At 46.8% G+C, this 25,571-nt stretch overlaps 1 protein-coding gene across 1 annotated transcript in view; it reads right to left on the bottom strand.

Moving 5' to 3' along the window:
* Positions 1 to 15,826, bottom strand: part of CELF6 (CUGBP Elav-like family member 6) — a 31,056-nt gene extending 15,230 nt beyond the window's left edge. Inside the window, exons 1-3 of the mRNA XM_055436741.2 lie at positions 15,565 to 15,826; positions 11,586 to 11,668; positions 1,134 to 1,182 (exon numbers count right to left, since the gene is read on the bottom strand). Coding sequence (XP_055292716.1) covers positions 1,134 to 1,182; positions 11,586 to 11,668; positions 15,565 to 15,826 — 394 coding nt within the window. The remainder of the gene's footprint in view (positions 1 to 1,133; positions 1,183 to 11,585; positions 11,669 to 15,564) is intronic.
* Between the last annotated feature and the right edge of the window lie 9,745 nt (positions 15,827 to 25,571).

Raw genomic sequence — 25,571 nt, forward strand, 5'->3', positions numbered from 1 at the left:
ATGTGGAGTAAGTTACTCAAAAGACATTGGTTGGATGGTTGAACAAACTACAGTCCAACCTGTCTGCTTCTTATCTTACTCAAATACTCTCAGGTGGCCTCTTAGCTGTGGGACTGTCTAGTGTTTGTGAGTAAGGCTGAGAAGATGGCCAAAATTGGCGGTGATGCCTAACAGTTTCCCAAGAAGCAGAAATTCTTGGGACAAGTGAACCAGAGGTTTTGTATGCAGCCTGAAACTTCTCAAAAACCAGTCTGGAAAGAATGAGATGGAAAAGGAGGATGTGTGTATGAAGGGGGAGGAAGGAAACTTGGAAATAGCTTCTCAAGACAAAGCGGGATATCTTGACCAGAAGCAGAGAATCAGAGACCGGGAAATCAGAGACCAGAGAGAGTCGGCAGATGTCAGGGAGGGCTACAGGCAGATATTTTAGAATGATTTAACACCAAGGGCAAGAAAGACACCAGGAGCTGACACCAGAAGCTAGTATTGCTTTTCCAGCTTAGAAGCTGGCCATAACGCGGTGGCTGGTTGTCAAAAAGCACAGGCTCTCAAACCCTCTGTTCTTAAGGAGTTTTAGTCGTTTTCTGCACTATGAAACAGTGCAGCTAAAAAAAAAAATCACTTTTGAAGACTTTCCATGGTCCTCAACATAGAGTCAAATTTCTTAATACGGCCTGCAAAATCTGACCAGCCTCATCTTTTTCCTAAGGCAATGAAGTAATATGAGTGACACCAACCCAGAATGGACTGGGTTTTCTGTAATCAGAAGAATCTAGAAAAGGAGAATTTACTCTAGCCTAGTTCTTCAAACAAATCTGGAAGTTTCACCTGTTAAAACAGGAATGAACTTTCTCCAGGGGCAAGGTGGCAAGAACTCCCTTCCTCTACATGCAGCCTCTATCTCCCGCCTCTTCTGGTCTGGGAATGCTGGGACTCCATCCCTCCTCAGTCTGATCTGGGATGGCTGAGTTGTTTCTGGGACTGAGCAATCTGGTCCCTCCCTGCTTGTTCCCCTTATCCAAGGTTGGGGGAGGGGGCTCTAGTAATAAAACATGGGTAAGCCTGACTTCAGGAGTGGGCCCACCATCCCCAACATGGATGATACCCTGAGATTTGTCAGGCAGGCAAGTTACCTCCTCGGCCCTCACTGGCAGCCGGCTTCACTTGGATAGGACGATTCATCTGAAAGACATTGGACCAACACACCCCATCAGCACGACCGCCTGGCCCCAGGGCCCCGGCTTCTCCATCCCTGGACTTCTCAGGATCTAAACCTTCACCCCACCACTCTAAACCCCACCACTCTCACACAGGAATTATAGATTTTCTCCAAGATTCCTCCCTTAAACACAGGACTTTAGAAGGTGCTGAAGCCTGAGGATTAGGCCATAGGAAGCTCAGGGCAAGTAGAGGAGGGAATATGGAGGCTAAAGAGGTTCTCCTGCCTTGGGCTCTGTGCACAGACCATGTAAGGCCTGTCCTTCTGGCTCCTGGACTTCCTCTGGGTGAGAGGAAATGGGTAGCAGGGTAGAACTGATACTGCAGATTTGTGTTTTGTGTCTAAGACTGAGAATATAATTTCTATGTGTCATTTAAACAATCTGGGAATCAAGATTTAGTGTTGTCTACCCCCAACTCTGCTGTTTAGTGGTTGTATGACTTAGAGTAAGCCATCCTCACTCGGATTCAACTTGTCAAATGAGAAAAACCTCCCCCAAGTTTATATGTCACTATAGTCTACACTCACCCTCCCAGTCCTCTCCCTGGGCACCCTCTACCCCTGAGGATGCTGGAGTTCTCCAGGGTACCATCCTCGGCCCCACTCACCCCACTCTTCCCTTTCATTCTGAAGAGTCTCGTCCACACCCACAGCCTCTGCTACTGTCCCCACAGGGATGACTCAGAGCTCTGCGTCTCCAGCCTGGACCTCCTGCCTGACCTTGAGCCCCTTATGGCCAGCTGCTTGCTGGACACCCCGACTAGAAAGTCCTCTGGTACCTTCCACTGAACACACCCAAACCAGAGCTCATCTTTTTCCCCAGACCTGATCCTTCCAGCCATCCAAGCTGTAAACCTGGAAAGCAGCTTGACTCCTTCCTCCCTCCCCTCCCCCACCAACCGATTTCACCTTCTAATTCAGGGGTCCCCTGATCAGGGGTAGATATGAATCACCCGGGAACCATATCAGACTCTGAAGTTGGGGGAACTGTATCATTGGTAAACACTCCCAGGTGATTTCGATATACACCCCACCCACTCCCATCCCCCAACCACCCTGAGAGAATTCATGATTGAATCCCCATCTCACCTTCCTCTCATGGGTGTTGTGGGGATCACATGAGATAATGGGGACGCAAAAGGTCTTTGTAAACTGCCAGGAGCTGGGTGCGTAGGACGTGAGGAATTATTGTTGGGGGGCAGACAGCTGAGTGCTGGGAGGAATGAACCGCAGCCTTCCTGTTCGTGGAGGAAGGGGTACTGATGCCCATCTGGCCTGAGAAGGTGATGATCTGGCCCCCTCCCCTCAGGAAATGCAATGCTTCTGCACCAATCAGGGGCCACTCCATCCTCTACCAGTGTGCTTGTTGCCGAGACAACGGGCAGCTTCCTGTTACCATAGCCACAAGTGCTACCCAGTAACCATGGTAACGCCCTGGCAGTCACAGTTGAGCAATTTCCTTTGGATCAAATTTGGAGGAGGGGGAGTGGGGAGGGCTTTAAAAAAAAAAAAAAGAAAAGAAAGGAAAACAGTCCAAACCTGAACCAGCACAATCCCCCTCCCTCCCAGGACTCAGGTTCTTATGCGCTCTGACACACCCACCCGCTGGTGGTGGAGCACCTGCAGTGGCCCAGGTTGTGGGTGGGGACCAAGACACCGACAGGACTCAGGCTGCCGTCTAGAGGGGATGACAGATCAATCCAAGCAGATCAGGGCAAGCTGGACAGGTCTGGACTGGCCTGGACCAGGGACTGGGAGGACAGGACCCCTCCCTGCACATGGCCACCTGTGACTGTGGAGGAGAGACCAAGAGACAGAGCCATGGAGAGCAGAGATACAGGGAGAGATGAAGAGACACAGGAAGGCAGAAATGATAAGAGAGTAAGATGGACCTGCACAGGGGCAAGGAAAGAAATACTGGTGGAGATGAGAAGGAATTGAGGGGATAGCGGTCAGGAAGGGAGCATAGGAAAGGGAGGGTGCAGTGTGGCAGAAGGGGAGAAGCCTGGCGTGGGGGGCAGTGAGGGTGAGCGAGACCATCATTATTTTATTAGTTCTTAAATAGATTCTAAGAATTTCTCTCTGGAGCCTAGAGTGATGAGCACATGCGACAGCAGTTTCCATGGCAGCTGCCTCCCTGGCTGGGTTTCTGGGGAGATGGAGCTAGTTGGGGCTCTGGAGGATGTCCCATCCCCCTCCCCCACTGCATAACTCTTTGATGGAGAGTGGGCATTAGGTGGTACATAAACATCTCATGTGGACCTGGCAAAGTCCAGGTCTCAGAGGTTGGGCACCTAGACTTTCTACCACTCAGCCATGTTGTCAGTACTCCCAGAATTCTGAAGAGCCCTGCGCTGGGCCCTTCAGGGGAGACAGCAATGACCCTGGGACCCTGTCCTTAAAGGGTAAAATAATGCCACCATTTCCCAAGAGCCCACTATGGGCCAGGCCCTTCCTATGGGCACTTTATATACACTGTCTCTAAATTCCTTACGAACACTCTATAAGAGAATGTCATTGTTCCCATAGTACAGATGAGAAAGTTGAGGCTGAGGGAGGTTAAATCACTTTTCTGAGATCACATGGTAGTTGAGCTGGGATTTGCCCCCAGGTCTGTCTGACATTGAAGTCCATGATTTTCCCTTGAGTTTCTCAACTCTGTTCTTGAAGACATGAATACAAATGAGGCACACAGGGGCCAGGGCCAGGGGAGGAGTGCAAGGTGAAGTGCTGTGGGAGAGGCTGACTCCAGCTGGAGAGGCTGGCTCAGGGATGGCTTTGTGGAACAGGCAGGGTTTGAGCTGGGCCTTGCAGCACTGGGATCACTGGGCCATCATGGGAGGGGCAGGGCTAGAGGCTGAACATTCCAGATGGCTGGGGTATGGAGAGGGAGATGCAAGTCTGAAAGAGTAAGGGTTTTCAGGTAGGCACCTGACATTGAGGGGGCTAGTGAGTGAAAGTCGCTCAGTCGTGTCCGACTCTTTGTGACCCCATGGACTATACAGTCCATGGAATTCTCCAGGCCAGAATACTGGAGTGGGTAGCCTTTCCCTTCTTCAGGGGATCTTCCCAACCCAGGGATCAAACCCAGGTCTCCCACACTGCAGGCAGATTCTTTACCAGCTGAGCACCTAGGGGGCTCAGTTCAGTTCAGAAGCTCAGTCGTGTCCGACTCTTTGCGACCCCATGAATCACAGCACGCCAGGCCTCCCTGTCCATCACCAACTCCCGGAGTTCACCCAAACCCATGTCCATCGAGTCGATGATGCCATCCAGCCATCTCATTCTCTGTCGTCCCCCTTCTCCTCCTGCCCCCAATCCCTCCCAGCATCAGAGTCTTTTCCAGTGAGTCACCTCTTCGCATGAGGTGGCCAAAGTACTGGGGTTTCAGCCTTAGCATCAGTCCTTCCAATGAACACCCAGGACTGATCTCCTTTAGAATGGACTTGTTGGATCTCCTTGCAGTCCAAGGGACTCTCAAGAGTCTTCGCCAACACCACAGTTCAAAAGTTAGGGTAGTACAAATTTCTGCCAGTCAGATACATGTGGATTTAGATCCTGGCTTCATCAGTACAATTTACTTAAAGGTCTCTGAGTCTCAGTAGCCACGTTAGTAAAATGGGATTCATGATCCTACTTTGAAGGGGTGTGGTGAAAGTGACAAAAGCTAGATCTTAATAGATGCCCCAGATGTAATACGTTTTTTGTTTGTTTTGTGTGTGTGTTTTAAATGGAAGGATATGAAATTGAAAAGTCAGAAGAAGTCAGATTGGGGTAGGTGGTGAAAACTATGATGAGGAAGTTTGTTGTATTTCCAAGGCAGCAGAGATCCAGGGAAGTTGGGGAAGAATCTGTCTTATGAAGGACCCCATGAACTGTCATTATGCAGAGAAAGTATTGGAAAGGGAAAAATTAGAGGCAGGAAGATCAGTGATACAGGTAAGGGGTGAGGGTGACCTGGATCAGGGCAGAAGGAAATGGACAGATTCAAGAGATGTTGAGGAAGAATGACTGGACTAGAGTTGCATTGGATATGGGGAATGAGGGCGAGGAGGAAATTCTGACTGACAGGTTTCTGGCTTAGGTGTTGGGGAAGTTGGTAGTTTGGCACATAGGAGGTGCAGGGGCAGAGCCCATGATGGTGATGACTGAGTTGGGAAAAGGAATACTCCCCTAGGCTCTGACCTTCAGTCTCCACTGGGAAGTGGTTGGGGAGGGCATCCAGGATTTGGGTATGTTGTCTGAGACCGAAGGAGAAAGAGAGTTGCCCACATGAGTTACCTGGGCAACCCTACCCTGCTTCGTTCCTGCCATAGCCAGGGAAGGGATGTGGGAGCGGGGTGAAGTACCCACAATTCCCCTTTGAAGAAAAGAAGGCATCGCCTCCTTGGTCAAGCACTTGTCACGGGACCTCAGGGGAGCTCTTGCCCTTGGCTGAACACTTGTTCCCCCGAGTTTCCCAAGTCCAGGCCTATGTCTGCTTCAGGACCTAGCCCTAGAGGGGAAGTCAAGGGAGAGTATGTCAGAAAAAGGAGAGAACAACCCACTCCAGGCCATGGAATGGAGAAGGTCAGCAGCAGCACAGACACATACTGAGCCCTGATCCTTCTGCCCCTGTGAGCAGCAAGGAAGGCCGTACCTTGCTCCTTCTCCCTGCTTGGCTTGCCTACAGCTCCTGCCTTTGGGTTCCGCATCGCCTTCTTCAGATTCTTCTGTCCTGATGCTAACTGTTCCCTCCACTCGGCACTCATGATACCCTCAGCCCCTTCCCCTCACTGTGGGAAGAATGTTTATTGGAACCTCCCCAAAGAAGGGGCTCCTGGTGGGTCTAAGAGAGGTGTCATGGGTGAAGGAGAGAGCTGAGCAGATAAAAAGGAAACCACCGTTGTCAGCACTTTGTTCCACCTCACCCCCTTCCTCTAGTTCAGTCCACTCCCGAGTCCCATTCGTTCCAGGGTCTATATGGTTTTCCTGAATAGATCACAAGTCCATCCTCTCCTCTCCGTATTCACCTGCACTCAAGCAACAGTGTCCAGAGGGTCACCTGGCTCCATCAGTGCTTCCTCTCCTTGCCAGCCTCACACCATATCCACAGTGATCTTTTGTACCAGTCCCTCACTCTTCCCTGCGCCAAATGTACCCACAGTTCTCCATTGTAAGCCTCCAATAAAGCCCGAGATCCTGACTGGGAGTCCAAACCTGTTAGTTGGGGCCTTACCCATTTCCACTGGACACCTTCCCTGCCAGTTCTCACACTGTCCCCAGGATTCCAGAAGTAGCCTTTGTCTTTTAGGTTTCTAGACCCTCAAATGTGATGATCGTGATTCAGCTCAGATAGCATCTCCTCCCTCTCCAATCCTGATACCTCTTTTATGTGCCCAGAGGTAAACCCTACTGAGGTGCAGTGGGTTATTTCTGGGCTGGAAGCGCCTTAAAGGCAAAGGTGCCAGCTCACGCAATGAGCAGGTGCTAGCACATACAGTGCATCTGTGTGAGATACAGACAGGCAAATTAGATACTGTGGACAAATTAGGCAGAATGTGCCCCTTCCTCTGGGCTAACACAGTCCTATGATCATGAGCATGGCTGGGTCAACAGAGCATGGCTAGACTGCAGCCCCCGTTTGCCTTTTTCACTCAAGCTCTTTCGTGCAGGACACAACCTGCAAAAGCAAGTGTACTCAGTGTTTGAAGGGGTGGATGCCCAGGGAAAAGGAGATCATGAGCATGAAGAGAGACAACTGAAGGGGGGCACCTTCTGAATCCTGGAAGGCAGGGCCGAGGTCGGGCCGAGGTCAGGCCTCACTTTCTCCAGGTGGATTCCGGAGCCTGAAGTGAGGCTGAAAGAAGCCGCTCCAGCTTCCTGGGGAAAAGGCTGCAGAAGCCGGGACAACCACTGAGGTCTGAAGGGAGAGTCCTGATTTGGGAGCCAAGCTTTAATAGCTGTTAGAAATTAGCAGGGAGCTGGTAGAGAGGGGCCGGGGGAGGTACCAGTTGGGCAGACACCGTGAAATTTCTCCTAGGGGTTCAGGCTTTCTCTTTGAGTTTGACCCAGCTTTTCCTAACCCCACAGTGACAGTGTGACTGTCTCCAGTAGGAGTCCAGATCGACGTCTTGTCTCTGCTTCTCCACCAGGTGGCAGGTGTGCCCAGGACCCTGAGTCTACAGGGAGCTGGGCACCTTCCCCCTCCATGCTGGTGGGCCCAAGGCCAGGTGACTAAAGCCGCTGCTGCCCTTGGCAGGCCCAGAGGAAAAATGGATGGCTCGGCCAATGCTGGGGCTAGCCAACAAGGCCATTGATTTTCATTTAGGAGAATAATTAAATATTAATTTTTACTTTGTTAAGCTGAAGAGGGTGAATCAAGCCAATCTTGGCAGTATCAGAGGAAGTCAGGCCATGTTGGAAGCCTGAGGATGAAAGGGTCAGAGGGACCAGGTGTGCCCAGTCATCATCTGCTCTAGAATCTTTGACCCCTGTCTGCCACCTGCCTGGCTCAGTTAACAGTACTGTGGCTAAGTGAATGAGTTCTGGAGCCTGACTACCTTGGCTCAAAGCCCTGATATTCCCATCAGTAACTACCTGACCTTGGGCAAGTCACTTGTTCTCCATTACTCAATTTCCTCATCTATAAAATGTGAATGCCATAACAATACCTTTTTCATAGAGGATTAAATGACTTTGAACGTGTCAAGTGCTAGGAACACTGTCGCTATGAATACATGTTAGTTATTATTTCTCTTTTCCTTCCCAGAAATAACCCTAGTAGTATAGTGCTTCACTGTCTTTATCTCAGGTGCCCTCAGCCTGATAGAGTCCACCAGGTACCCCTTCAATCGTGGAACCCTGTGGCTGGTTGAGGCGGGGATTTTTTCTTTATTATTTATTTATTTGGCTGCACCAGGCTTTAGCTGCAGCATGTGGGATCTTTAGTTGCAGCATACGGATTTAGTTGTCGCATTCAGAATCTAGTTCCCTGCGTGCATGTGCGTGCTAAGTTGCTTCAGTCGTGTCTGACTCTTTGTGATCCTATGGACCATAGCCCACCAGACTCCTCTGTCCATTCGATTCTCCAGGCAAGAATACTGGAGTGGGTTGCTAGGCCTTTCTCCAAGGGATCTTCCCAACCCAGGGATAGAACCAGAGTGTCCGACAGCTCCTGCATTGGCAGGTGGGTCCTTTACCACCAGTGCCACTTGGGAAGCCCTGTAGTTCCCTGACCAGGGATCAAACCCAGATACCCTGCGGGTTTTTTTTTGTTTTTTTTTTGCTATATAACAGGTCCTTGTTGATTATCCATTTTGAATATAGTAGTGTGTCCCAACTATCCCTTTCCCCAGGCAGCCGTAAAAGTTCATTTTCTAAATGTGTGAGTCTCTTTCTATTTTGTAGGTTCATTCATATCATTTCTTGTTAGAGCCCACGTGTAAGAGATGTCATATGATATTTCTCTTTCTCTGGCTGACTTACTTCACCTGGTGTGGCACTCTCCAGGTCCATTCATGTTGCTGCAAATGGCATTATTTCATTCTTTTAAAGACTGAGTAATATTCCATTGTATATATGTGCCACATCTTCCTTATACGTTCCTCTGCTGGATCCCCTGCACTGGGAGCACAGAGTCTCAGCCACTGGACCACCAGGGGAGTCTCTGGGGGGGATTTGTTCTCCCAGATTTCATCTTAGTTTTTTCAGTGCCTTCCATTAGCTTTCAGGATAAAGTCCAAATCCTTCATCCTGGGATTCAAAGCTTCCCCTTCAACCATCGCCCTCTGTGGATCTTCTCTCTGGCCTGGCCTGTGCTCATGTGGGGACCCTGCTGTACACTCCCAGCCCCATTTCACGCTCATCTGTTCCTCTTGTCTCTGCACCTTTACCGTGATGTTTCCCATAAATGGAGACTTACCACTTGTCTCATTGACTCTTCATTCCAGCGACAGAAGTCATTTACTCCCAAGGGTGTATGCATAATGGCTTCTACTATCACTCCTAGTAATGCTGCTGTTACTACTGCTACTACCATCGGCTAACCTGTACTGAATACTCACTGTCTGCCAAGATCTGTGTCAAGCACTTTATATGACTTAGTTTATTTAATTATTATAACAGCCCTACAAGCTCAGTTTCACAGAGGAGGAAAGCCTAGGCCTAGAGCAGTAAAGACTTGCCCAAGGTCATAGAGTTAGTGAGTGGTAGGTCCTGGATTGACACCTAGGTCTATCTAACTCCAGAGCCTACAGAGGATCGGTGAGGGTGATAAGTTGGTGTTGCGGTGGCAGTGGTGGACTTTAGTTGCTAAGTCTTGTCTGACTCTTTGCGACCCCATGGACTGTACCCTGCCAGGCTCCTCTGTCCATGGGATTCTCCAGGCAAGAATACTGGAGTGGGTTGCCATTTCCTTCTCCAGGGGATATTCTCTACCCAGATACTGAACCCAGGTCTCCTGTACTGCAGGCTGCTTCTCCACCACTGAGTCATCCTGGAAGCCCACGTTGGTATTACTTGACACTGAGCCCTCAAGAGCCAGGTTCAAGTGCCTTCAATCACAAGGATTGGTTCTAGGATCTGACACCCCATTAACAGCTTGATCAGCTCTAAGTAAAGATTGTCTTTTTTAAAAAATGTAATTTAATTTAATTTTTATATTTTGATTGCACCATGCAGCTTGGAGGATTTTAGTTCCTCAACCAGGGCTTGAACCTGGGACCTCAAGCAGTGAGTGTGCAGTCCTAACCATTAGACCACCAGAGAATTCCCTAAAGCTTGTTTTATTGCTGGAGGGCTCTGATGATGAGAAATGAATTCTTTATACTGAGCTGCAATTAATGTGGCTATTCTTTATACCCCACTGTTTCTGGTCCTGCCCTATGGGGACACCCATAGAAAACCAAATCCTTCTTCAGGATCTGAAAGCGGGTACCCACCCCAGCAGTAATATGTATTGAGATCTTACTCTGTGCCAGGTACTTGCTAAGCCTCAGTTAATCCCCCCAATAGTTCAGTGAGCTAAACATTAGTATTACCCACTCCCTATAGGTGAGGACGGAGAAGGCAATGGCACCCCACTCCAGTACTCTTGCCTGGAAAATCCCATGGATGGAGGAGCCTGGTAGGCTGCAGTCCATGGGGTCGCTAAGAGTCGGACACGACTGAGCGACTTCACTTTCACTTTTCACTTTCATGCATTAGAGAAGGAAATGGCAACCCACTCCAGTGTTCTTGCCTGGAGAATCCCAGGGATAGGGAAGCCTGGTGGGCTGCCATCTATGGGGTCGCACAGAGTCCGACAGGACTGAAGTGACTTAGCAGCAGCAGCAGCATAGGTGAGGAATTGAAACTCGGATGTCTAAGTAATGTATCTGAAGATACAGAAATGCTAAATGGCAGAGCTGGGATTCAACTCCAGTCTGTGAGACTCAAAAACTAGTATTTGTAATTATTATGTTATGACGTCTCCCTATTGTAACCCCCACTAAACCCTGTCCAGCTAAATATCCCTGATTCTTCAAATTTTCATTCCATAATATATTTTATGTCCCTGTACCATCCAAGTCTCTTTCTGGTAGGCTCATGACCCTCTTAATCCTGAGGCCTGGAATTGGATGTATTCCCGGGTTTGGCCTGCCCAGGACAGTGGAATAGCATTCTTGCTCTAGACATGTCACTCCTTGGACAAGAGAAAATGAAACCGTGTAGTATGACTTGCTCTTGGTGAACCCTAGTTCACCAAGTGTTAGGAACACTAGTTTCTAACAATCACCACTTTTTTCCTTCAGCAGAGGTCCTACTTTGTCTTCTGTCCAGCGATTGGCCATTAGCCAAGGCCATATCAAGTGCCACTGATGTACAGTGGCCTAGCTGCCTGTAGAATGAGGTCTCTCTTAACCTTGAACTAAGTGTTTGGGGGTGTGGAAGGAAAGCAATCTTGGTGAGTCAAGACACCCAAAAAAACATTACAGGAAGAGGATCATCAAGGACCCCGAACTTGAAGAAATGGGATACCAGCCCAGCAGAGCCTCTCCCCTGTGTATCTGCAAATATGCTCACACCAGTGACAAATGACACGTAACGTCATGTTTTAGCCAACATGGACAAACTCTAGCATAGCTCACAAGAGTAACGCCTTTCCTAAAAGATGGGGATAGTACACTTGGCCCAAGAGTCTCAAGCCCATTTCTTTGGATCAGAAGATTGAATATAACATGTAACCTGTAGCTGTTAAGGGTACAGGTAAGTCCTCTGCTAGAAAGATGACTCTTCTTCTAGTTCCTGATCCCAACCCAGCCACCACATGCTGCTTTGGCAAGCACATAGGGCATGTTCCCAGCCGGAGGTGGTTTCCCCCCCCCCCCAACCCTGGTGGACTTACCCCTGGCAGGGTCTTCTGCTCGTGCAGTGCACTCTGGGCCTTGAGAGCAGAGTCCCGGGCGCAGTAGGTGAGGAAGGCACAGCCTGGGGAGGAAGAGGCTGGCTCAGGGGGTTTCCTGAAACCCCCAGATACTCTTCCTGGAAAGACCCTATTACATTGACAAACTCAAGGCCATTCTCCTTTCAACAAGGGTACTGCTTCTGAGAAGCCTTTTCTGCCTCCCACCTTCTCTGAAGGGAGGATCTTCATGTGACCGTGTTGCAGACTCTGGCTCCCTCACTCACTCCTGGCCTTTTGCCTAGGGAACATGTGCACCCACATCCAATCACATATTCATGCAATCCCACATCTCCCCTCCCCACGCCAGCCATAAATCCTGTTGGGGTTAAAACTCCCTAAGCGGCTTTGCCTTTAGCTTTAACCCCAACCTCCCCCTTCCTTTTTGGATTCATACTCCTAAAGTCTCTAAGAATCAGCCTCAATTCCTTCCCAACTCAGTTTCAGATGGGAGGAGACAGAAGAGGAGGAAGAAGGTTGGAAACCAAGCCCAGGACCCCACAACTCCTTCCTGATACCTCCTCCTAGTTTGAGTTGGGAATGGATTGATTTGAGGCTTGGGAGATGGAACTGGTTTAAGGACATCCTATACATAGGAGCTTCTAGGGACTTCCAGTCCTATCCAAAGTACTTGATCCATCAACCCTCCAAGGACTGCAGGATAGGGCCTCTTAAAGTGTTTTTATGCCCCAAATCTGACTTCTCTAAAAGAATGAGTAGTTAAAGGGGAGAGAAGGAGTATAAGTTGAACCAAAGGTTCAGTCCTACCCACTCTCTGTCCAGCCTCAGAACCTGTAGCCTGATAGGAAGCATAGGGCCAAGACTTCTTCCATTCCAAAAGTCATTGAGCACTCACTTACTCAGAAAAGATTTATTGAATACTTACTTCTTATAGTGGTATATTATGATGGCTTGAACGTAAAGTGGTAACAAGACAGACACATTTCCTGCCCTCATGGGAATCATGGGAAGGATCATGAGGGAGACATATCTAAGTCCACACAATTGAGGAATGAATGTCTCAAAGAACACACTGAGCTCTCAATAACAAAGGGGGGTTAATGAGGTGATGGAAAGGGTAGTGATTATTTCAAGCAGAGAGAGTAGTACATATGAGGACTGAGTGAAGAATTCAGTGTGTTGGGGAAACAGATGGAAGGCCAGTATGGTTGAAGGTTGGTAACTGGGGGCAGATTGGCCAGAGAGGTATGCAGGGATCAGCTCATCTGGAACTTCAGTTTGGATTTTGAATTTTGTCCTAAGAGCAGTACAGAGCCACTAAAGGGTTTTAAGCAGGGTTGTGACATTAGATCTGTGTTTTCAAGAAAAGCCTTCTGAATAAAGGAAGGGGAAAGACTAAGGAAGAGAAAGTGGATGTGGGAAACCATTAGGAGCTTGGTGCAGTTTTCCACTTAGACCTCAGCAGACCGCAAAGGCAAATGGGAACATTTTATCCATTGTCTTCTATGTGGCTGTCCTCTTAAGGTGGGCAGATATCTGCCATTCACTGGGTTAAAGAGACCTTCCTTAGAGAACTCCTGGAACAACCACTTATCATATCAATAGGAAAACTGAGGCCCAGAAAGTATGCCAGTGATAGGACAGGGTTTGGAATCTCCAGCTCCAAGGCTGAGCTTGTTTTCAAAGCATTGTGGCTGCCCCCTTCAGTATTCAGCCATCTAAAAGAAAATGAGTCACTCTGGCTTTTGGACGTCACCGTTGCTGAGGAGAAGGTGGAGAACCTGTTGATTGGGAGACCCTCCCCATTGACCTTGCAAAGTAACCCTGCCTTCAAGAGTTGTGGGTTGATTTGGGGGGAAAAATCACCAAAACCTGATTCCGCCTACATCCCTGCTCCATCTTCCACCACCAAACCATATTAGCTGACGTCAGAACTGAACAGGGCTGGGGCCCTGTCTGAAAGCTCAAGGGCCTAGCTGCTGCCAAAAGGAGCCCTGTGTGGACAGGGAGTGGAAGAATGGAAGGATAAAAAGACAGAAAAGCATGGCTTGAGGGACAGATGAATGGAAAAAAAAAAACAGGAAGAATTAGAACTAAGTGGAGAAAGAGAAAGGATTAGGGAACAGTTCAGAGACTCTGATGGTGTTTGAGTGAGAAGGAAAGGAAAAAAAAGGAAAGTGAAGTGGCTCAGTCATGTCCGACTCTTTGCAACCCCATGGACTGTAGCCTACCACGCTTCTCCGTCCATGGGATTTTCCAGGCAAGAGTACTGGAGTGGGTTGCCATTTCCTTGTGAGAATTAAAGATAATCTATACACTTCCTTTACTACACAGATTTCTCAGAAAGACCAGCTTGTACTTACATACTGAAATAGATGTCTAAAAAATAAGACCATAAGTTGCTATGGATGGACGGGCAGTTGGGCAACTGGACTGCATTAGAAGGGATTGGGGTGGTATGGTCTTGTGGTTTCATGCCCCTTTAAAAATAACCCCACTCCAAAGGGTTTAAGATGCACTGCTACATAGCTGGTCCCAGATCCTCTACAGGCATTTTCCTGAAACTCCTACATTAGTGTGCCTAGGAACTCCCCAAAGCCTCTGAGTTGAAAAGGTGGCAGCCTGATTCCACCTGTCAGCCCTTAGGAAAATACATTTAGCTGTTACTCAGGGCCCACCACTTCTTTCCTGGAAAGATCATGGAGGATAGTTGGAGACCCTCCCCTACTCCACAAATCCTGAAACTACAGAATGGTGAAGGTGGGGAGGGAAAAAGGTGATTCTTCTCAAATAATTTCCTTCCTGTGCCCATGTAGGACATGTGACTCTGGCCGTCTTACTCCAGCCCAGCCTGGACAGACTTTTCTGCATGTAAACAAGCCTCCTCCCTCTCCCTACAGGAAGAAAGAGGTGTGGCAGGACAGGACCATGGTGCCTGTGTCTTGAACAGGGGCTGGGAGAAGACCACTTTCTGCCTCTTCAACTTGACCCACCCTGAGGCTCTGGTCCACAGGTTCTGGTCTAGGACCAGCTTTTGAGGAAGGGAAAGCCATAAAGAGGATTGGGAGGCCATAAAGAGGATTGGGAAGGGACAAATATGTGGCACGGGAGTGAGGAGATTAGAGGGTAAAAGAAGTGTGGGTTCAGCTGAGAGGACACCTGAGATGCGGGGGATGAGGAAGCACAGATGGCTGGAGTTCCTGCTGAGGTCAGAGTCCTGGACTCAGATCAGAAGAAGACAGTGTTGGGGTTCTGGATGGGAATGGAGAGACTGGGACTATTCCTAAGCAAGAAGGTGGAATTTGGTGCTGAGAGGCTCCTGGGAAGGGAACTGAATTTTGTGATTTAGACGGGCCTGCATTCTGAAGAAGGCGAGAGTTTGGGTCTGTGGGATTTTAGGTTGGCAATCTGAATCAAAAAAAGGCTCCAGATGTTGCCAGATCTTGGAGGCAAGAATGAGGGGTGCAAGTCCAAAATGTGTGTGAACGTGGTTAGCCCTGAATGGGCTGGCACCAGATTGGGGAGGGTGGTGATTCAGGAATGATTGGGTCCAGGGTTTGGGAGACTGAGGGTGTCAGAGACTTAGAAGGTGGAATAAGTTCCCAAATTCCTGGATATGGGCTGATGGGAAAGATGGAGGGAAGTCCAGTTGAAAGGCGGAGACTGTTAGGGTGTAAGAGGTAGGGAGTTGGAGGTTAGAATAGAGAACACAACAGGGGGCCAGAGTGATGATCAGGAGGGTGTCAGAAAATTCTGGGTTGAGGGTTCTGTGATCTGGGAGAAAGACTGGGCTGAAGTGGGCTGGTACTGAACTGGTGTTGGACTGACTCTAGGCAGGGCTTGGGTTGGGGCTGCAGTTGAGGCTGGGATTTGGGCTGGGCCTCACTCTAATCGGATTGGGGCTGGGCTGGGCAAGGCTGGGCAGGGCTGGGCTGGGCTGGGCTGGGCTGACCCCGCGCACCTTTGTGGAGGCCGGTGAGCCGGTCCTTCAGCACCGTCAGCTCGTAGATGCGGCCGAACTCCTCGAACAGCGGCTTGAGGTCCTGCTCGTCCAAGCCCCGCGGGATCTGCCCCACGAAAAGCTTGATGGCGTCGTGGTCCTTCATGGGCACGGCAGGACCCGGGTTTAGCCCGCTCATGCCGATGCCGCTGTCCGCGGTGCTGAAACCCAGGCGCGGGCCGGGGCCGGCGGGCGGCGCAGACCCTCCGGGCGCCGCGGCCATATCCCCGCCCGGTCCGCCCTCCCGCCGGTCCCGCCTGTCCCGCCGTCCCCTCCCTGGACCGGTGGAGAGGGCCGGGGGGGAGGGGGCGGGACCCAGGCGGCGAGGGCAGTGGGGAGGCTGCACAGGGGGCGGGGTCCGGGTGGAGGGGCGTAGAAAGGGTGGGGCGGGATGGAAGGGGGCGGGGCAGGGGGCGGGGCAGGCCCGGGCCGAGGCGGCGGGACGCTGGGGTCTGGCTTGAGGTCCCCGCGCGGCGCTCTCTGGGCTCCCGCCCGAGCTCTCCCGGAGCTGAGCCCGGAGCCCCAGCCCCTGTGTTTGATGACGTAAGGGCAGCTGGCCGCCGGGTCTACGCAAGTGATTTGCATAATGAGGAAGCAACGGCCAATCAGAAATGGAGTTGACCGGGTTCGGCCGGGGGCGGGAGGGGCGGCTGGGCTCTAGCACTCCTTCCTGCTCGCCATGGCAACCGAACCCTAGGATGCCCTGTGTCTGTTGAGTATGTGCGGGCGTGGCCGTGGATCTTGCGTGTGCGCCTTGGACAGCGTGAGGGGAAGTAGCTTTGTCATGCGTGGTGATGTCTGAGGGAGTCAGAGCTAACTCCTGTCCTCACACACCAGCACACACAGGCACACACCTCCAATCACTGGAGCGTTTCCTGCGGGGGTGGATGGGGATTCCTCTTCTCCATTCCCACTACCGAAGCCAGTCCTCTTAGCCGATCCCACCCTGTCTATCACACAGCTCTCTCCTCAACAACTACCTTACGCACGAGACTCAAATACATTCGTCTCCCACGGATCCCACAAAAACTAAAAATAAAAATTTAAAGAAAAACAAAACAAAAACTTCAAAACACTCCTGGAACATGAATTCCTCCTCAGGAGGGTGAGGGAAAGTATATAGCCATATTTGCTCACGCACCTAGTTCATCCTGATTCTTTGAGCTCACGAGTGTTATCCTCTTTTTCCAGAAAAGGAAGCTGAGGGTCAGAGGGTCAAGGAGGTTAGGACCAGGCCAACCCCTAACATCTGCTGGAGCCAGGGCAAAAGAAGAAATGAAAATACACACACTGCATGTCTAAATATTTAAAATATATAAATCAAGTTACAAGTTGTTAAATAAAATGTTTATTTCCACAAATACTCCTTCATAATAAAAATGAAAAATATGTGTAAAACTGCTTTTATATGATGGAAAGTTGGCAAAATATCAGACTGATGGAATTTTTATTGTGCTTGCTTATGTCTGAGTATTCTCTTGATGGGTCAGTGATATCTGGACACAAGTAGTACAATAAAGATAAATAATTCATAACTTATATGTTTATTTCATAATTTTTCTTGCCTTCTTTCATTAAAATTGCTAATCTGTCTCCATTGATGACTGTTCAAGAGCAGCAGTAGAAACTGGAATCAACAAAATGTTACAATATTCAAATTCAGAAATAAAAATTAAAAATTTTTCTTTTACTTTTAGTAAAAGTTATTCGTTGTAATTACCTGATTATGGAATGGTTACCAGAATATTTGTTTCACTGAGCTTGATGTATTTTTTCAAATTTCTTTGAAACTTTCTCTATAAGTCTATTTTTTTAGTTTTCAAGTGTTTGGAGAATTTTCCTGTTGTCTCTCTTTTAAGGACTTCTAGTTTGAGAACATGCTCTGTACAATTTCAGTTATTTTACATTTGTTGAGGTTTTGTGGGCCTCAGAATATGATCTATCTTGGTAAATGCTTTGTTGGTGACTGAAAATATTTTCAACAGTATATTCTGCTATAACTGGATGGAGTATTCTATAAATGATTAGATCCTGTTGGTTGATGGTGTTGTTGTTCTCTATCTCTGCTGACTTTATGTCTACTTGTTTTCTTAACTGTTGAGGGATTTTTTAAGTCTACAACTGTAATTGTGAATTTATTTCTCCTTCCAATTCTATTAGTTTTTGCTTCACATATGTTGCAGTTCTCTTGGTTGGTACATGCACATTTAGGATTGCTATGTTTTTCTGGTGGATTGACTCTTTTATTGTTATGTAATTTCTGCTTCATTGACTATGCCAAAGCCTTTGATTGTGTGGATCACAATAAACTGGAAAATTCTGAAAGAGATGGGAATACTAGACCACCTGACCTGCCTCTTGAGAAACCTGTATGCAGGTCAGGAAGCAACAGTTAGAACTGGACATGGAACAACAGACTGGTTCCAAATAGGAAAAGATGTACATCAAGGTTGTATGTTGTCACCCTGCTTATTTAACTTATATGCAGAGTACATCATGAGGAACGCTGGGCTGGAAGAAGCACAAGCTGGAATCAAGATTGCCAGGAGAAATATCCATAATCTCAGATATGCAGATGACACCACCCTTATGGCAGAAAGTGAAGAGGAACTAAAAAGCCTCTTGATGAAAGTGAAAGAGGAGAGTGAAAAGGTTGGCTTGAAGCTCAACATTCAGAAAACAAAGATCATGTCATCTGGTAGCATCACTTCATGGGTAACAGATGGGGAAACAGTGGAAACAGTGTCAGACTTTATTTTTTTGGGCTCCAAAATCACTGCAGATGCTGATTACAGCCATGAAATTAAAAGATGCTTACTCCTTGGAAGGAAAGTTGTGACCAACCTAGATAGCATATTAAAAAGCAGAGACATTACTTTGCCAACCAAGGTCTGTCTAGTCAAGGCTATGGTTTTTCCCGTGGTCATGTATGGATGTGAGAGTTGGACTGTGAAGAAAGCTGATTGCCAAAGAATTGATGCTTTTGAACTGTGGTGCTGGAGAAGACTCTTGAGAGTCCCTTGGACTGCAAGGAGATCCAACCAGTCCATTCTAAAGGAGATCAATCCTGGGTATTCATTGGAAGGACTGATGCTAAAGCTGAAACTCCAATACTTTGGCCACCTCATGCAATGAGCTGACCCAATGGAAAAGACTCTAATGCTGGGAGGGATTGGGGGCGGGAGGAGACGGGGACGACAGAGAATGAGATGGCTGGATGGCATCACCAACTTGATGGACATGAGTTTGAGTGAACTCTGGGAGTTGGTGATGGACAGGGAGGCCTGGCGTGCTGTGATACATGGGGTTGCAAAGAGTCAGACATGACTGAGAGACTGAACTGAACTGAATGTCAATGATTATATTCTTTGCAGCCAAAGATGGAGAAGTGCTATACAGTCAGCAAAAACAAGACTGGGAGCTTACTGTGGCTCAGACCATGAACTCCTTATTGCCAAATTCCGACTTAAATTGAAGAATGTAGGTAAAACTACTAGACCATTTAGGTATGACCTAAATCAAATGCCTTATGATTATACAGTGGAAGTGACAAATAGATTCAAGGGATTAGATCTGAGAGACAGAGTGCCTAAAGAACTATGGACAGAAGTTCATGACATTGCACAGAAGGCAGTGATCAAGACCATCCCCAAGGAGGGGGTGGTCCTAAGATGGCAGAGGAATAGAACAGGGAGACCACTTTCTCCCCCACAAATTCACCAAAAGAACATTTGAACACTGAGTAAATTCCACAAAACAACTTCTGAACGCCGGCAGAGGACATCAGGCACCCAGAAAAGCAACCCATTGTCTTCGAAAGGAGGTAGGAAAAAATATAAAAGACAAAAAGAGAGACAAAAGAGGTAGGGATGGAGATCCATCCCGGGAAGGGAGTCTTAAAAAGGAGAGAAGTTTCCAAACACCAGGAAACACTCTCACTGGTGAGTCTGTGGCGAGCCTTGGAACCTCAGAGGGCAACATAAATGGGAGGAAAAATAAATAAATAGTTAAAACCCACAGATTATGTGCCCAATGGTAACTCCCAGTGGAGAAGCAGTGCAGACGCCTGCATCCGCCACTAGCAAGCAGGGGCTGGGCAGGGAGGCACAGGCTGCATTGCTTAGAGTAAGGACCGGGCCTGAATGCCCCAAGGCAATCTGAGGGAGCTAACTTGAGACGGAAAAGCACACTGTAGTATAGCTACCCTGCGAAAAGGCGAAAAGCCCTAACCTAAGACACCGCCAGACCCACTCACAGAACAAAGGACTGACTAGAGCTAGCCAGCTGCAGACGGCCCATCCCTGGCTGAGACAGGCAGGAGAGGGCAGCCAGAGCCAGAAGGGGGCAATCACAGTCCCAGAGATGCATCATCTACCAAACTGCCAGCAGGCTTCGTTGCTAACCAAGACTTCTTGGGATTCTGGACGGTCGACATCTGCCTGACAAGGTGTGCCAGTTGTACACCCAGAAAACCAAGCAGCAGGGACCGGGGAGGCAATAAGTCCCAGCAACCACGCTCGCCAAACACCTGGTCACCTGAGCTGCTCGGACCAGGGAAGTGTGCAAAACGCAGGCCCAACCAAGTCTGTGCCTTTGTGGAGTACCCGAGTACCTGAACCTGAGTGGCTTTGACCTGGGAAGTGCATACAACCCAGGGCCGGCCTCAGACAGTTCCCGGCAGAGCAACCTAGAGCCTGAGCAGTATAGACAGGGAAAGCACACATGTCGTGAGCTGGGGCAAACCCAGTGTGGCCGAGACACTGCGAGCACTTCCCACAGATGCCAGGGTTGTTTGTTTGCAGCGTTCCTCCCTCCCCACAGCACGACTGAACAAGAGAGCCTTAAAAAAGTGACCACCACCGCCCCCTTGTGTCAGGGTGGAAATTAGACATTGAAGAGACCAGTAAAGAGAAGAAGCTAAAACAGAGGGAACCGCCTTGGAAGTGACAGATGGAGAAGTCTTGAGGCTACTTCAAGAATAAGACTGAAAACCAGAGGCAGGAGGCTTAAGTCCAAATCCTGAGAACACCAGAAAACGCCTGACTCCAGGGAACATTAATCGATAGGAGCTCATCAGATACCTCCATGCCTACACTGAAACCAAGCACCACCCAAGGGCCAACAAGTTCCAGAGCAAGACATACCACGCAAGTTCTCCAGCAACACAGGAACACAGCCCTGAGCTTCAATATACAGGCTGTCCAAAGTCACTCCAAACCCACTGACATCTCATAACTCATTACTGGACACTTCATTGCACTCCAGAGAGAAGAAATCCAGCTCCACCCACCAGAACACCGACACAAGCTTCCCTAACCAGGAAACCTTGACAAGCCACCCATCCAACCCCACCCACAGCGAGGAAACTCCACAATAAAGAGAACTCCACAAACTGCCAGAATATGGAAAGGTCACCCCAAACACAGCAATATAAGCAAGCTGAAGAGGCAGAGAAATACCCAGCAGGTAAAGGAATAGGATAAATGCCCACCAACCCAAACAAAAGAGGAAGAGATAGGGAATCTACCTGATAAAGAATTCTGAACAATGATAGTGAAAATGATCCAAAATCTTGAAAACAAAATGGAGTTACAGATAAATAGCCTGGAGACAAGGATCCAGAAGATGCAAGAAAGGTTTAACAAGGACCTAGAAGAAATAAAAAAGAGTCAGTATATAATGAATAATGCAATAGATGAGATAAAAAACACTCTGGAGGGAACCAATAGTAGAATAACAGAGGCAGAAGATAGGAGAAGTGAGTTAGAAGATAGAATGGTAGAAATAAATGAAACAGAGAGGAAAAAAGAAAAATGAATTAAAAGAAATGAGGACAATCTCAGAGACCTCTGGGACAATGTTAAACGCCCCAACATTCGACTCATAGGAGTCCCAGAAGAAGAAGACAAAAAGAAAGACCATGAGAAAAATACTTGAGGAGATAAATAGTTGAAAACGTCCCTAAAATGGGGAAGGAAATAATCACCCAAGTCCAAGAAACCCATAGAGTCCCAAACAGGATAAACCCAAGGCAAAATACCCCAGTTCAGTTCAGTTCAGTTCAGTCGCTCAGTCGTGTCTGACTCTCCGTGACCCCATGAATCACAGCACGCCAGGCCTCCCTGTCCATCACCAACTCCCAGAGTTCACTCAAACTCATGTCCACAGAGTCGGTGATGCCATCCAGCCATCTCATTCTCTGTCGTCCCCTTCTCCTCCCACCCCCAACCTTTCCCAAAGACACATATTAATCAAATTAACAAAGATCAAACACAAAGAACAAATATTAAAAGCAGCAAGGGAAAAACAACAAATAACACACAAGGGGAGTCCCATAAGGATAACAGCTGATCTTTCAATAAAAACTCTTCAGGCCAGGAGGAAATGGCAGGACATACTTAAAGTGATGAAAGAAAATAACCTACAGCCCAAATTACTGTACCCAGCAAGGATCTCATTCAAATATGAAGGAGAAATCAAAAGCTTTACAGGCAAGCAAAAACTGAGAGAACTCAGTATCACCAAACCATCTCCAACAAATGCTAAAGGACCTTCTCTAGACAGGAAACACAGAAAGAGTGTACAAACTCGAACCCAAAACAATAAGTAAATGGCAATGGGATCATACTTATCAATAATTACCTTAAATGTAAATGGGTTGAATGCCCCAACCAAAAGACAAAGACTGGCTGAGTGGATACAAAACAAGACCCCTATATATGTTGTCTACAAGAGACCCACCTCGAAACAAGGGACACTTGTTGAAACTGAAGGGCTGGAAAAAGATATTCCACGCAAATAGAGACTAAAAGAAAGCAGGAGTAGCAATACTCATATCAGATAAAATAGACTTTAAAACAAAGGCTGTGAAAAGAGACAAAGAAGGACACTATAATGATTAAAGGATCAATCCAAGAAGAAGATATAACAATTATAAATATATATGCAGCCAACATAGGAGCACCACAATATGTAAGACAATTTTTAACAAGTATGAAAGGGGAAATTAACAATAACACAATAATAGTGGGAAACTTTAATACCACACTCACACCTATGGATAGATCAACTAAACAGAAAATTAACATGGAAACACAAACTTTAAATGACCAGTAGATCTAATTGATATCTATAGGACATTTCACCCCAAAACAATGAATTTCACCTTTTTCTCAAGCGCACTCGGAACCTTCTCCAGGACAGATCATATCCTGGGCCATAAATCTAGCCTTGGTAAATTCAAAAATATTGAAATCATTCCAAGCATCTTTTCTGACCACAATGCAGTAAGATTAGATCTCAATTACAGGAAAAAAACTATCAAAAATGCCAACATATGGAGGCTGAACAACACACTGCTGAATATACAACAAATCATAGAAGAAATCAAAAAAGAAATAAAAATACGGATAGAATGAATGAAAATGAAAACACAACAACCCAAAACCTCTGGGACACTGTAAAAGCAGTGCTAAGGGGAAGGTTCATAGCGATACAGGCATACCTCAAGAAACAAGAGAAAAGTCAACTAAATAACCTAACTCTACACCTAAAGCAACTAGAAAAGAAAGAAATGAAGAACCCCAGGGTTAGTAGAAGGAAAGAAATCTTTAAAATTAGGGCAGAAATAAATGCAAAAGAAGCAAAAGAGATCATAGCAAAAATCAACAAAGACAACGGCTGGTTTAGTGAGAGGATACATAAAATTGACAAGCCACTAGCCAGACTCATCAAGAAACAAAGGGAGAAGAACCAAATCAATAAAATTAGAAATGAAAATGGAGAGATCACAACAGACAACACAAAACTACAAAGGATCATAAGAGACTACTATCAGCAATTATATGCCAATAAAATGGACAACTTGGAAGAAATGGACAAATTCTTAGAAAAGTACAACTTTCCAAAACTGAACCAGGAAGAAATAGAAAATCTTAATAGACCCATCACAAGCACGGAAATTGAAACTGTAATCAGAAATCTTCCAGCAAAAAAAAGCCCAGGTCCATACGGCTTCACAGCTGAATTCTACCAAAAATTTAGAGAAGAGCTAACACCTTTCCTACTCAAACTCTTCCAGAAAATTGCAGAGGAAGGTAAACTTCCAAACTCATTCTATGAGGCCACCATCACCCTAATACCAAAACCTGACAAAGATGCCACAAAAAAGAAAACTGCAGGCCAATATCACTGATGAACATAGATACAAAAATCCTTAACAAAATTCTAGCAATCAGAATCCAACAACACATTAAAAAAATCATACTCATGACCAAATGGGCTTTATCCCAGGAATGCAAGGATTCTTCAATGTCCGCAAATCAATCAATGTAATACACATTAACAAATTGAAAAATAAAAGCCATATGATTATCTCAATAGATGCAGAGAAAGCCTTCGACAAAATTCAACATCCATTTATGATAAAAACCCTCCAGAAAGCAGGAATAGAAGGAACATATCTCAACATAATAAAAGCTATATATGACAAACCCACAGCAAACATTATCCTCAGTGGTGAAAAATTGAAAGCGTATCCCTAAAGTCAGGAACAAGACAAGGGTGCCCACTCTCACCACTACTATTCAACATTGTTTTGGAAGTTTTGGCCATAGCAATCAGAGCAGAAAAAGACATAAAAGGAATCCAAATTGAAAAAGAAGAAGTAAAATTCTCACTGTTTGCAGATGACATGATCCTCTACATAGAAGACTCCACCAGAAAATTACTAGAGCTAATCAGTGAATATTGTAAAGTTGCAGGATATAAAATTAACATACAGAAATCCCTTGCATTCCTCTACACTGATAATGAGAAAATAGAAAGAGAAATTAAGGAAACAATTCAATTCACCATTGCAATGAAAATAATGAAATACTTAGGAATATATCTACTAACGGGCTTCCCTGGTGGTTCAGAGGTTAAAGTGTCTGCCTCCAATGCGGTAGACCCAGGTTCGATCCCTGGGTTGGGAGATTCCCTGGAAAAGGAAATGGCAACCCACTCCAGTACTCTTGCCTGGAGAATCCCATGGACGGATGGGGCCTGGTAGGCTACAGTCCACGGGGTCGCAAAGAGTCGGACACGACTGAGCAACTTCACTTCACTAAAGAAACAAAAGACCTATATATAGAAAACTGGAAAACACTGGTGAAAGAAATCAAAGAGAACACCAATAGATGGAGAAATATACCATGTTCATGGATCAGAAGAATCAATATAGTGAAAATGAGTATACTACCCAAAGCAATCTATAGATTCAATGCACTCCCTGTCAAGCTACCAATGGTGTTTTTCACAGAGCTCGAACAAATAATTTCACAATTTGTATGGAAATACAAAAAACCTTGAATAGCCAAAGCAATCTTGAGAAAGAAGAATGGAACTGGAGGGATCAACCTGCCGGACTTCAGGCTTTGCTACAAAGCCACAGTCATCAAGACAGTATGGCACTGGTACAAAGATAGAAATATAGATCAACGGAACAAAATAGAAAGCCCAGAGATAAATCCAAGCACCTATGGACAACTTATCTTGGACAAAGGAGGCAAGAATATACAATGGAGAAAAGACAGTCTCTTTAACAAGTGGGGCTGGGGAAACTGGTCAACCACTTGTAAAAGAATGAAACTAGAACACTTTCTAACACCACACACAAAAATAAACTCAAAATGGATTATAGATCTAAACGTAAGACCAGAAATTATAAAACTCCTAGAGGAGAACATAGGCAAAACACTCTCCGATATAAATCACAGCAGGATCCTCCATGACCCACCTCCCAGAATATTGGAAATAAAAACAAAAATAGACAAATGGGACCTAATTAAAATTAAAAGCTTCTGCACAACAAAGGAAACTATAAGCAAGGTGAAAAGACAGCCTTCAGAATGGGAGAAAATAATAGCAAATGAAGCAACTGACAAAGAATTAATCTCAAAAAGATACAAGCAACTCCTGCAGCTCAA

Source organism: Moschus berezovskii, chromosome 9, assembly GCF_049115385.1.
Source record: "Moschus berezovskii isolate FMDL1 chromosome 9, NW_MosBer_1.0, whole genome shotgun sequence".
NCBI classification, from domain to species: domain Eukaryota; kingdom Metazoa; phylum Chordata; class Mammalia; order Artiodactyla; family Moschidae; genus Moschus; species Moschus berezovskii.